The 14,144-nt window shown below is 41.3% G+C and overlaps 1 protein-coding gene across 3 annotated transcripts; it reads right to left on the reverse strand.

The window, feature by feature from the left end:
• Nucleotides 1–5,697: 5,697 nt before the first annotated feature.
• On the reverse strand, nt 5,698–12,483 carry LOC134437688 (putative C-type lectin domain family 20 member A). 3 transcript variants are annotated; one of them, XM_063187197.1, is made up of 6 exons: nt 12,416–12,483; nt 10,963–11,006; nt 8,546–8,902; nt 7,575–7,898; nt 6,892–6,974; nt 5,698–6,137 (listed from the first exon to the last, which is right to left on the reverse strand). In XM_063187197.1, the coding sequence occupies exons 2-6, from the start codon at nt 10,985–10,987 to the stop codon at nt 6,057–6,059; spliced, it is 870 nt and encodes a 289-aa protein (XP_063043267.1). In that variant the 5' UTR covers nt 10,988–11,006; nt 12,416–12,483; the 3' UTR covers nt 5,698–6,056. The 3 variants fall into 3 exon arrangements, with proteins under 3 accessions (XP_063043267.1, XP_063043268.1, XP_063043269.1); XM_063187198.1 differs by having other exon boundaries at nt 8,546–8,899; nt 12,416–12,480; XM_063187199.1 differs by lacking the exon at nt 6,892–6,974 and having other exon boundaries at nt 6,048–6,137; nt 12,416–12,478.
• Between the last annotated feature and the right edge of the window lie 1,661 nt (nt 12,484–14,144).

Here is a 14,144-nt window from a genome sequence, read left to right on the forward strand (position 1 = left end):
TTCTTCAAGATAGAAATTAATCACGGTCATTCTTAACTGTTAAGAATCAATCTGTCTTCCTTAGAGAGATATATATTTTAAAAACCTTACTTTAGTACAATTTGTGGAACGCAAGAGGACTGATAGCTGTCCAAATCGGCAACGTGATTGGTTTAGCGCGGTCACGTGGTGTATCGTGTCTCCTCATTCAGCTAAGGAAAATATTCCTTCTGTAAACGTCTATACCCTTGGATGTTTTCACGATCCGAACCTCTCTGAAGTGAAACATAGTGTAGCGTTTGGTAGCCAGGGAACACACAGGATGTAGACAGAAGTGTCCGTTCAATGGAGACAGTTGCCACAGCCACGCCACATAAAAATAATGAACAAGTAGGGCTACACTGCTTACCAGTAACCCAACTGTAGCACAGCTGCTACGTAGATCTCTCACAGTAAACAGAGAGAACTCCCAGCTCCCCTTATTCGAACCCCAACAGTGCCCTCGCACCCACCAAACCATAGAACAGAATCATAGAACCGATGCGTACACAACTTAAGTAACCCCCCAGACTCGCTACAATAGCTTTGGTCAGTTCATCATCTTATGGGCATCGTGTTCGGATGCTGTGGAGCGAGAATGAACGAAAATTGAGGTGACCTGACGGCCTATAAATACAGGAAGATCTCTTTCAAGTATGTTTAACACCGTGGGGCTTCCTCGATGCATGCGAGACGTTCGCTGAAACCGACAAAGCTGAAGTTGAACTTTGGAACAGTTTTGTATAGTGTTGTAGTACACCGGCAACTCGCATGTCTTTTTGGCAAAAGCGACAACTAAAGTCCGACTCCATCTCAAAACGTTGAAGTTATCCACGGTCCTGCTCACAGCTTCACTACTTCCCTTGTTTACAGTCCCCTCTCCACCACAGCTGTCTGTCGCGCTTACTACGTCACAGTCAGTTGCGCTGATTGGTCAGAGCGTTGGCCTATTAGCACAGACATGGTTTGAAAGACAACGGGTTGTGCTCATCAACAATATTCCGTTTTCTCCATTCATCAGAGCCAGACTAAATAAAGACATCCAATACATTTAGGCTGGTTTATCAGGCTAGGTTGATGAGGGAGCTTGACGGGGGAGGGTTGATGGGGGAGGTTGACCTGAGGTTGACCTGAGTGACCTGCATTTGACAAATTAAAAGCTAAATAGCATAAAAACGATTTGTGTACAAACGTTAATTTTTCCTGCACAAACGTGCACAAACGATGCACAAACGATTCCAACCATTTTCAAGTCATTTGGATGTTAATGGGGTGCTGAGTGACCTACTTTCAAAAAATTAAAAGTTAAATAACATAGAAACGGTTTGTGCTCAAACATTAATTTTGCCTGCACAAACATGCACAAACGAAGCACAAACGATTCCAACCATTTTTGAGTCATTTGGAGGTTAATGGGGTGCTGAGTGACCTAAGGTCACCAACCTCTTAAAATGTAAATATCTTAAAGAGGGTTTGTGCACAAACGCTCATTTTGCCTGCACAATCGTGCACAAACGATGCACAATCGAACCAAAATGCTTTTAATCAGATTTTCAACATATGGGGTGCCGACTTCACACAGGTGTTAACAGCGTCTATTTTTTCCAAGCAGCCGCCATTCCTCTGAAGGGTAGCCTATTTACATACTTACATGAGAATAGCAGAGCTTGCAGCATGCTTCTGTAGAACTGGTCTGTGGGTATGATAACATGATAAATGACTAGTGGTGTGAACAAGAATCGATTCGGCAATATACAATACGATTAGACTTTATTGTCAGTTTTCACTGAAATTCTTATTGCGTCCCTGAGCAACACTTGCTTAAGACAAGACATACACATACATAACATCACATCACAAGACTATTGCACAACTGACAAAAAAACAAAAACAAAACAAAACAAAGAAACAGAGGACACAGACCTATACACAGATGTACATGCATAGGCTACATACAACCCACATAACTTGAAGATACTACCCACATGGAGTGATTTTCTAACTCTGTGCAGTCTTATGACTGATTTAACAAAATAATTGATTGATGTATGAAAGCATGTTTAAGTCTGTTGCAATGCAATGCAATGCGGGGCATGGACAATTCAATTCAATGCGGCAAGTTCCATAATCGATGCAGCAATTTTTTTAAGTTTCAATTATTTCCGTGGATATTTTAGGAGCAAATGAATGTTAAATTAAATAATAGCACTCCAAAGCATTGAAAACTACAAGACTGATACAGAAAACAGCCAATAAAATGTTGCTCAGTATCTGACTACTTGTATTGCCTCATCATGACTGATGAAACATTTGCTTTGCTTTCAGTAGAAGAGCCGCTGCCCTATTTCTCCTCCGGTCCAGCGGCAACCCTGATAGACAGTGTATTTGTGTGGTTCAATACAAGATAAAAGTTTCAGTTCAGCTTTTAAAAAATGTATCCATTATATAGGGGTGGGCAATCTGGCAAAAATATCACATCACAATTTGTTCAACATAAAATTTTGATTCCAATTTTTTGGAAAACAAATAAAAACAAAAAAAACTGAACATTTTATAAAGGCCTACTTGCAATTTATAATTAACAATTAATTAAATACTGATGACACTCTCAACGTGCACAATTGAAATACAATAATGTAAGGAATAAAAGGGAAGACAAAAACACTAAGTAGACATCACTCTGATACTGATAGTAAACATCCTCACTGCAAGACGATGTATACGATTTCTCCACTTTGGCAGACTCGAGACGATTTTGTTTTCAATTTCATGATTAACGATTTAATATTGTCATATCACCCACTCCTACCATTATCATATCTCATTGTTTTATAGTATTTTTTGTATTATCCATTGCTGCTAAATAATTTGTTCTCCTCCTTTTCTTATCCACTTAGTGTGAAATCAGCTAAAAAGAAACAAGACATGACTAAAACCAAGAAGATTGAGTTGAGATCATCAGTTGAGGCAGGCTAGAGAAAGATAAAGTAGATCTCCTCTTTTTTACCCTTCTTCTCGAGCATTGCTCTAACGATTAATTCAACTCAACATCCTATTACTTTGTCCCAAAAGTCTTAAACAATTGATCAAAGAATGTGAATATGAGATGCTCACATAGCCTCAAGACTGAGCAGCTTAGCATGAGCAACACAGCTTAGTCATTGATGCAGACAATAATTATGATGTATATGTGATCCCTAAATATAGTGTCCAGAGTCCTGTCCAACCTTATATTATATATAAACTTTATTACAGGCTCGAGGCCCACAGGAGACAATACATTAAACAGATCAATAAAAAAACAATACATCACACATTCATATACATTTTATACAACAACAACAAAAGAAGAAAGCTAGAGGAGGCACACATACCAATGTTCCCATATGTACCTCACTGAGCTACGACTTGGATCTACTATCTGAACAATGAGCTCATTCATGGATAGGTCCAGCCTGTTCATAAACTTAAAAGTGAGATGTCTCACCAAAGCCATGCAAGTAGTTAAACCCAGCCTGCAGGACAGCTGGCTTGCCCTGGTACTCCTGGGTTTCTTCAGGAGAATCCTGAGACAGTCATTATAAGCTACTTTTAGCTTGAGTAGGCTCTCCTTCTTGTTCATTCATTCAAACATTGGCTACCTCTTTTACATTCAAACGAGGTGGAGCATCTTTGTCTGCACTATGCAGGTCTCCATAGACCATGGCCTTGTCTATTGGAATCCACATTCAGTATTTTACTTTTTTGCTACTTGACCACGTCTTGCTTTCATCATTTATTATTGCAGTAGTCTCTAATATTGATATGGAACAACACTTTGGACAGTTCTCCAAGTTTTACAAGATGTTATGTAAACTAATCTTTCTATTTTAAATAGTCAACCCGAAACCATCAGATAGATAAGCTACCCCGAACATATTTTTGTGTCATATTATCCAATGACCCAAAGATCAGCACCGCAACAAATCATACTCACTGATTCGATAACAAAAAGAAAATACTGTGGACATTATAAATACAGTATTTTTCTCACCAAACTTGTCATCAGGCCTGGGTAATTCCAGAAATAAAAGTCTGTTTAGAGCAGATTAAGCTCTAAGATGTGAAGCACTTACTGACTTGTGTGTCTTTAAAAGAAAACTCAGAACCTCCCTGCTTTGCTGCTTCTTTGAAATGAGGACACCAAAGACATCATCACTGTTAATGACTGTGCAGGGAACAGGAATTCACATATTTGTGTGTGAGAGAGAATGGAACATACCTGTGTTAACAGATTCACTAAGGCGTAGGCCCAGTGCTTAATTTGAGGGGGAGCAAGGGGGAGCTAGCTCCGGGACCTCAGACGAGAGCTCCGGAACCTTGGATGGAACCTCATGGAAATACATCACAGATCCCCCTTGGGGGGGGAGCCACCCATCCTCTGCGCTCCAGGACCTCCCGCTTGACAAATTAAGCACTGCGTAGGCCTATCACATAATCAAAGAGCTATACAAGTGATGACAGGGGTAGATTATAGGAACATTCTTGTCTTGGAAATGCTTATTGTGATGGTTCAGAGTAGATTCACCCTATACTTTTTTTTGTTTGTGAAGCACATTGAGTTGCACCTGTGTATGAAATGCGCTATAAAAATAAATTTGATTTGACTTGACTTGACTTGACTATACTAGGATCATCTGAACGGTGACATCAGTCAAGTTGCCCAGCCGAAGTTTTTTCTACCTTCGCCGAGTTACCGAGTGATCCCGAATAGCTTAGTACATGCGCTAATGGATCTTGGCAGTATTTCCAAAATTACCACACTAAAATCACATGCCATGACACCCAGCGACTTCTACAGTAGTACAGATATGGTCTGTACTCAGAAAACGATGCATTTGGAAGTTTGTACATAGTCCAGGAGTTTATTATTAACACAAGTCGAATAACTTCTCTGCTGGTAAAGCTGGGTCGACTTCCGTGATCTGGGAAGAGGCAGTAAAAGTTGTCCCTAATATTTATAAAGCATTATATACATTTAGTTATTCATGACTGTTGACATATGACATATACTCCATCATGAAGCATTATGAGTGTAGTCATAATGCACTATGATTATGATGTGCATTATAAGTTCTTATAAATGTGCTCAATGCACTATAGCAGGGGCTCCCAACCTTTTTCAACTTGGGGCCCACTCAAAATTGTCAAAAATGTTCGGGGCCCACCTCTGACCCAATTAAGAATAAAACTCAAATAAATCGACAACAACACACACCAAAATATTATTATCATTTTTGGAAAATTATTTCAAGGCCCACTTGGAATACCTTAAGGTCCCACCAGTGGGCCCCGGCCCATAGGTTGGGAATCACTGCACTATAGATATGAGCTTCATAGAAAGTGTATTGAAACATTTTATAATTTGTTCTCATTGCACAAACCCTTATGTCGCTGACGCAGAGCCAATTACAACAACATGTAAGGTTGCAAGTTTCATTATTTGTGTTTACATTGTCTCCTTGGCCAATTTAGTTCACCAAAAATGCCATGAAGATGACATGAGAAACCTACAAGTCAGCATACTGTAGCTTTTACCATGAGTGTCTCTTGACGTCCCCTCACCCAGCAGCTTGTTATCGCTCCAGAAGTATGTACTCTGGCGCCATCTGGAGGTGCAGTAGTCAAGACTCATTGTAGTTTAATGAATTAATGATTTATTTCTTTTATTTATTCATCACCAAATAGTATGGACATCTTCACGTTACAAGATAGACAATCATAACTATTCATTCCCCTAATAGCCTACATTATTGTATGTTACTGATACATGAACTCATAAATCAATGCAGGGATGGGCTAATCAATTATCATGTTATTCACCGTGTTCAAAGGCGTGATTAGGCTACATCATGTGATTAATGTTGATAAATGAAACACTTGATCATATAATAACTAGGAGGGGGGAAATCATATTTATGGGTTGGACAGGTAAAATATTAACAGATTCAAGCGATGTCATCAATGATTACAGAAAGTTTCTATTGTTGATTGAGTCTTCATGGGTTGGTCTGGTAAAATTCTCTCAGACTCAGACTGGTGCTGTTTGGAAGCCCATATCTGATGAGCTCCTCACGAAGCTGGGGATCAAAAACACCAGAGGGTCAATCAAGAGAACAGTGCACAATGTGAACGTCACCAGCACTAGCCCCTGTACAGAAATCATACAGTACAATCTTTCACAGGTTTATATCACATTGAACATCGGGCAGTCTTGATATCTATGTGATTCCTTTTACTAGCCTACTACAAGAATATTCTTCTAGGAGGGTTGGTTCTACACTTCCAACCATGTTTTTAAGTACTATATTTTGTGGGCTTTTTTTTTATCATGATAGTACACGGAATAGGGGGTGAGGATTGGGAAATGATCAGACTCACAATAGGGTCCATTAGGGCTGGACTGGTAATATGGCATGCGAGACATTGTCCCGGTGCGCTGACAGTCCTCAGGGGCCGATGCTGTTTTTGTTTACAGATTTGTTTGTTGCTTGTTTTTTTTGTTCTTAGAGACTGCCCCCCCTCCATTTAGATGGGATGGCCCACTGGTCTACCTTTAGTATAGACGGTGGACTGAGCTAGTCATAATAGCATGAAAAAGCAGGGGGCTGAGTGAAGGGCTGGTCTATGCTATAAAAATGCCCAGGGTGTTTTTCGATTCCCAGCCAGCCCTGGTCCCCATGCAAGCCCATTTATGGATGGGTGCCATAGGATGCTGCACCGCGGGACCAATACCCCATACCCCCACCCCCCACCTCCTACCACGTGAAACATCACTGCCAATAACCAGCTCCTGATCACTATCATGAGGTATGTCTATATGAAATCACTTACTGGTTTCAGGATATTCTCTTCAATCTCGGCTCTACTTAGTTCAGCTGTTGCCTCAACCTTAAGCCTTAAAGTGGCTACAGTAGCTGTGGACGGCAAGTTTTTGAATTCAGGGGCTCAGAATGGAGAAATTGCTCTACTACATTTGAATGTGTGAAGAGTTTACAAGATGTTTTCCCTCCTTATATTGTTTGCCAAATTGTGCGCAATGTTCACATGAACTGTGTTGTACTGTATTTGTATACTGAGCTTGGTAACTCTGTACTGAGCTTCGACAATGTGACATTTAATTTGTTTGAATCTAACACAGTTGAAAAATCTTAAACTACGGGTGTTGACAAATGCTATTATATCTTTTTCATTGGCATTCACGGCCACCATCAGTTTCTGAGTACCCATTATGACTTGGAAATGTCCATTCATAAAAAGGTAGATTTTCTCCATGTCTGCCATTTTGAATTACAGACACAGATAGTTATGGCTGTGAAATGTACTTAAGTCACACCAGTAAATAAGGTATTAACTTAGTAAATATTCATCAAAAGCTCAAAGTTGTGAATGGTCATTAAACAATTAAAAAAAAAATCACATGCTAACTCTAAAGAAAATGGTATGTATGCAGCACAAAACACAAGACATCAGAGATGCAAGGCCACGCAGAGAGATTAACATGGAACGGTGCTTACCTGCATAGCAGAAGAAGGGCTTGGTGTTTGAGCATGAGTCGTCTATCCACTGGCCAGAGTCGCTGAAGGACAGAGCGGTGCAGTGCTCGATCCCGTCTGGCTGGCCTGAGATCCAGTGTCTGAAAGAGGAGTCACTCCCGTCCGACCACGTCCTCGCCCTGTAGAGACCGATATGCACGAACTCTCCATTCGCCGCCATGAACACTTTTTCGTTTTGGGCGATGCTCTGCGCCGTTGCCAGGTCTGTGTAAGTGGCCCTGCAGAAGGCTTGGGCCTCAGTCCAGGTCTTTGCAGTGTTGACCAGCGTGTAGGTGTCACCGGGTCCTGTGACATGAAGCAGAGAACATTGTTAGTTTTTTTTTTCAATTTTCAAAAACTGTCTCTTGATTGGTTGGATATGTTAATTTTATGTGTACCCAGGCCCGCTGACAGCTTTTGCCGGGCCCAGGACAAAATCATCTGAAAGTCATACCCCCGCCCACCCACCAATACACAAGCCGTCAATGTAATAAGGACATACCCCCGTTCCATGGGCCTCTCCCTAGCTCCATGGGCCTAACCCCTTTGACCCCCCCCATCCCTATTAGCATGACTGTTACGATACAGGGTTGCCAAAGCATACAAATAACAAGACAAAAGTGTGAATAGTGTTACCTTAGCCAATCAGTAACTATGCAGGTGAGTTCTGCGTCGCCACTCTCAACTGTATGCTGCTTGGCAGAACCGTGAGAGAACCGAACTAGGAGGGTTGGGCCAGACCATGGAGCCAATTTTTTTGGGTGGAAGTACATAGGATGGCATTGCCAGGCTACCATCCCCTCCTTTACTCTTTTTTTACTCTTGTCATTTTCTCTGGTGACTGTTTGAAGATCACCTGAGCAGTCTAATCTATGTTCAATATAATGTTCGCCCAATTTTCTGCCATTATTCTGTTCAACTCAATTATATGGTCGATTTAATTGAATACTAACCATAGCACACAAACTTGTCCGTCTGACTATTACATGATACATCGCACCATGATCCATCAGTGTTCATTTGGGCACAATATACGCTGGCGTCGTTTGGCTCGGCTATCCGCCAGCTGGCACTGCTAGGATCATAGGAGGTGCCGTCAGACCAAGCCCAGGCATCATAGAGTCCAATCCAAGCAGAGCCGGTCGGGCTGCCTAGTTGAGTCAGCGCATTCACATCATCAGTGTTGTAGAGGGTTGCCAGCTCTGTGTAATGGCTCCTGCAGTAACTCTGGGCTTCAGTCCAGCTCTTTGCCTCATTCACAAAGTAGAATTGGTGAGAGACAGCTGCAGCAGTGAGGCTGAGGAAACCTGCTTGGGGAGGAGAGGGGAGGCACACCTTGTTAACATCTCTCAAAAAAGAGCTTATCATCTGCAACTAGAAATGCACTCTGAGAGCGCAGACCTCCACCAAGGAAGCAGTTTGATAGAAGAAGAAGAAGACCTCCACCAAGGAAGAAGTTTGATAGGTCTTTCTGCCTTCTTTTTGTGGAGTTAGAAACTGGAATGTAAAAATTTGCCCTGTCCCGCAATTCAATTTGCGGTCCCTAGGGGCGTTTAGATTTCTAGGCTAGCCATGGTGAAGAATCTTATTAAAAAATCTGGTTCCGGTTCGTGATCAGAATCACCACCAAAATGTAATCAATTGTTCCTTTGGTAATTTCCAACAACTCCACAAAGTTTCATCCAAATCCGCTCATAACCTTTTTGAGTTATCTTATCTTGTTGATAAACAGACAGACAAACAAACAGACAGATAACGCGACCGAAAGCATAACCTCCTTGGCGAAGGTAACAACAATCTCAGAGTGCCCAAAGCTGAAAGAATTCTGAATAATGGATTAGGTTAAATCGTCTATAAAAACCTGAATATCTCAGCCTCCGAAGCACACACAAACATTTTGCATTTAACAGCTAAACAACTCCTCTTGCATCAGAATGTGTCCATTAAGCTCTAACATACCCACATTTCTAAATTTAAAAAATCTCAAATAGCATGAGCCTCAATGCTGCATCCATGCAGCTCCAGGCGCAGATTAATGCAGCGTATATGCAGCCAGGGGCGGATCTAGCCATTTTGGGGCCATAGGCGAAATATCAACATGGGGCCCTCAAAAGTCATTACATAGACTATTTAGGTGTCTTGTCTCATATATACGTATCTTTGATTACTTTGCCTACTTTTTTAAGGGACACTCACTGTGTGAGATTTTTAGTTGTTTATTTCCAGAATTCATGATGCCCATTCACTAATGTTATCTTTTTCATGAATACTTACCACCATCGTCAAATTCTAAGTATTCAGTATGACTGGAAAATTTGCACTTTTCATACATGAAAAGGGGGATCTTCTCCATGGTCCGCCATTTCGAATTTCCAAAAGTAGCCATACTAGAAAATATTTATTAATAACTAAGTAAGCTTTCATGTAAAGATCAAATTTGGCAATAGACAGCCCAGTTTCAATGAGCAGCATAGTTGCAGTACCTTTTTTGACCATTTCCTGCACAGTGTCCCTTTAAGTGTTTACCAAAACTGTTGTGGTGACAGTGCGACAATTGGGGCCCCTAAGCAGGACAGATTTGATCGAGGCCCAAGGCAATTGCCTAGGTTTGCCTAATAGAAAGTCCGCATCCAGCACTAATGGGTTAAGTTGCCTCAAGGGGTCTGGAATTTGCTCTGGTCAGATCTGCATGCTTCCGCTCAGCTTCGCAAGCAAGGTGGAACCATGTTCATCTGGCCAGAGACAGCTTAGGTGTAGAATGGCTGACATGAGAAACATTTACAGGAGGGAGGGGAGAACTCGTCTTATTTTACCCAACCCACGACCACTTATTTTACCTAATCACTAACATTTGGTCATGACATTGACAAAAAAACCACAATTACTCATGGAGGGGCTGGACTCCCCTCCCCTATTCGCTGATGGGCTGATTTTGCAAGACGAAAGCCCTCCTGGAACATTCGCGCTCAGGCGTAATGTGGAAGGAAAAATATTGACTGGAGCTTACATATGGCAAGGCCAGGTAATGGCAGCACACCCACTTGCAGATTTTGTGTGTACACGTTTTAAGCCATGTTTTCATAGAAATCTCAGCATGTCAGTATGTCAGCATGTCAATTCATGTCGATCCATATCAGTGTCATTTGTGTGCACAAAAATCTGTAATAATCTGTATAATGTGAAATTCATTTGTTAATGTGAAGTTCAGTTTGTAAGTTTGTCAGACCTTGAAAAAAGAATCTCAACTCAGCTCGAGTTGAGCAGATTTTTAGAAAATAAAATAAAAATGTAAGTTATTTCTTTTTCATATCAGTGCAATCAAGGAAACTGGAACTACGTCCAGAAAGTAAAAACATCATGCATCACTAACCTGAGAGAAGCAGAACGAGGAACATGATTCCGTAGATATTATATCTGTGGATGCAGCAGAAAAAAAACTGAAATGATAACCGTGTATTGCAGTGTGGAGACACCATGTCATTACAATGCTACTTCCTTCATTCCATCACGAGAGGGGACTTGGCCCGGGGCATTCCTGCCTTAACAAAGGGTTCAGATATCTTTAAAGGGACACTGTGTGAGATTTTTAGTTGTTTATTTCCAGAATTCATGCTGTCCATTCACTAATGTTACCTTTTTCATGAATACTTACTACCAGCATAATTCTAAGTATTCATTATGACTGGAAAAATTGCACTTTTCATACATGAAAAGGGGGATCTTCTCCATGGTCCGCCATTTTGAATTTCCTAAAATAGCCATTTTTAGCTGCAATATTGATTGTACTTGGACCATACAAGAAAAGATTTGTTTATTACTTAGTAAAACTTCATGTAAAGATCAAATTTGGCAATAGGCAGCCCAGTTTCAATGAGCAGCATAGTTGCAGTACCTTTTTTGACCATTTCCTGCACAGTGTCCCTTACTGTAATGTTGTGAAAGATGATAGGGTCAATGCAGGGTAAAGCCAATATCATTGCAATGGCTCAGAATGCACCATATCTGATATAATGATCAGCAATCGAGATCAGGCTGGATTATGGTATAGGAAGGAAATATACATAAGGGCAGTCATGGGTGAGCGGTTAGGGCGTCAGACTTGCATCCCAGAGGTTGCCGGTTCGACTCCCGACCCGCCAGGTTGGTGGGGGTAATCAACCAGTGTTCTCCCCCATCCTCCTCCATGACTGAGGTACCCTGAGCATGGTACCGTCCCACCGCACTGCTCCCAATGGGGCGCCACTGAGGGCTGCCCCCTTGCACGGGTGAGGCATAAATGCAATTTCGTTGTGTGCAGTGTGCAATGTTCACTTGTGTGCTGTAGAGTGCTGTGTCACAATGACAACGGGAGTTGGAGTTTCCCAATGGGCTTTCTTTTCACTTTCACTTACATAAGGCAAACAAGTATATTTTAAATGCCAGTTTCCACATTTCTTTTCTTTCCTCTTAGTTTGTTAATGGTACAGTTAAACAAAACAAACCAATGAAACCAAAACAATAAATTGGGGTATTTCAAGCAACACCACATGATGAAGAATACAGAAATCAATAAAACTCCTACAGATGCACACCAAAATTATTATTACCAATCTACACTCCCTTTGGATTTTTATCACAGCTAGAGCAAGGTCCAGTTGTATTTTTACTTTTCTATTTATTATTCAAATCCTAAAACCTACAATATCCACCTAAATCTAAAAATAATCAGCGTATTTTCCTAACTTCATGTCACACCTGTTCTATTATATTTTGTCAATGTATAGTTACACTATGCAGGTGGGCTGAGTTCCATTATTATTATTATTATTAAGTTCAGTTCTTACCAGGCTGTCTTTGCAACTCAGCTGCTGGCCGTGGTCATGGAGTTTCTGTTAAGGAACAAGGATGTGCAAGGTTTAAACTCCATTTTGGTCATGCACGTATGCACAATCCTTAGATAGCCATTCATAGAGGTAGAAAATAACACTAGAGGTGACCCCGCCCCCCTTTTTACTGCAATCTGTAGCGGCCATTATCTGTAGGTAGATCAGAGAAATGGAAATTAACGGAGAACGAGGCTCACCTCTGTCAAAAATGGCTTAATCATGTGAAAATGTCCATCAACACACTATACAAGGACAAGTGTTGAAGTGTGTTGCTAACTATGTTCATAAAATATATTATTTGATTTTAAAATGTATTTTATCGACTCATGATTTAAGTAGATATTTAGCCTGACATTTCAAATCTGGTCTTTGATTAATGTGTTACTTCATATTCACACAGTTTTAGTCAATTTTTTGACAGGGGTGGGCGTGTTCTCCATTGACGTGCATTGCCTGAAGGTACCTACACTACCTACGGAAGTTGGGAAGCTCCATCTGCCATTTCCGAGTGCTGTCGCAAATTGCTGTGTCCTCTCTAGTGTTATTTTCTACCTCTATGTAGCCATTCCTTAGATAGTGACGTCATCTTCCCAGGGGCACAAGAGTGGCAAGAACGAAATGTGTCCCTCACTATGTCACCCTGAAACAGGGAGTGCAAGGAGTGTGTTGGGATTGTACGGTAGTAACTCTACATGTTGACTTGTGCTGGAACAATGGCTTCTTAACCTGGAAAAGATGCTGGCCTGAAACAGTACACTAATGCCCATAGGTTCGAGTACAGCCTAGAAGGATCATTACCCAACCCTACCCCATATCTCTCTCCTTTCTGCCTGCTGTCCTTGGTCCTAGCCAATAAAGCCCTTAAAAGCTTTTAATAAAGTGTGTGTATACACTGTAGGCTGGTGAATCAGGTATTTCCTGGTGGGCCGACAGTCCTCAGGGACCTATGCTGCTCTTTTTTAATTCCTAAAGACTGGTCCACAATTTAGAGAGGGCCATGCAAAAATGCCCAGGCCTTCTTGGCCCAGTCCAGTGTGGGGTGGGATAGTTTGGGGTTGTGATGCAGATGTGGTCCTGGTGAACGCAAGGGGGTGTCTGTGTCCCCAGTGAGTGAGCAGCCTACGGAACCGTGAATGCAGGCAAAGTTGTTCTCTACGAGTCCCTCCACTTGGCGACGCCTTGAGCAGCTATTTCGGGCATTTATTTCTCTATATTTTTCAACTGTGCGTAAGCTTGCGAGATGATAGGATCAATGACAACGCAGTTCAGTACGCAAATGGCTCTTTAGGCAGATGTGCAAGCACACACCATATTGACTGTTCCTTTCTATGGATGTGTGGAAGTGTCTTGTCTCATGTAGAACGTCTCTGATGCAGGTCTATCAGATCATTGTGTGTAATTTTAACTTGACCATTGTATCACCTTTGAGTTGTCAGCACTCAAACCATTTGCAAATATAGAGCATGTATGGAATTCAGTCTAGTGCCAGTGTTAAGAGTTTCAAGAGAATCACAGTGAATAAGTAAACATCCCATGATCCAGTTAACATGATCCCTACATGAACCAATGCCCCAGTATCAAGACAGATGGCCCATTATTGACCGGAGACAAAAAACAATTCTGAGCATGAACCTTTTCACATTTTTGGAATTAGAAACCTAAATATTCTTGATGTAGAAATTGATTT

Source organism: Engraulis encrasicolus, chromosome 21 (genome assembly GCF_034702125.1).
Source record: "Engraulis encrasicolus isolate BLACKSEA-1 chromosome 21, IST_EnEncr_1.0, whole genome shotgun sequence".
Taxonomy (NCBI): Eukaryota; Metazoa; Chordata; class Actinopteri; order Clupeiformes; family Engraulidae; genus Engraulis; species Engraulis encrasicolus.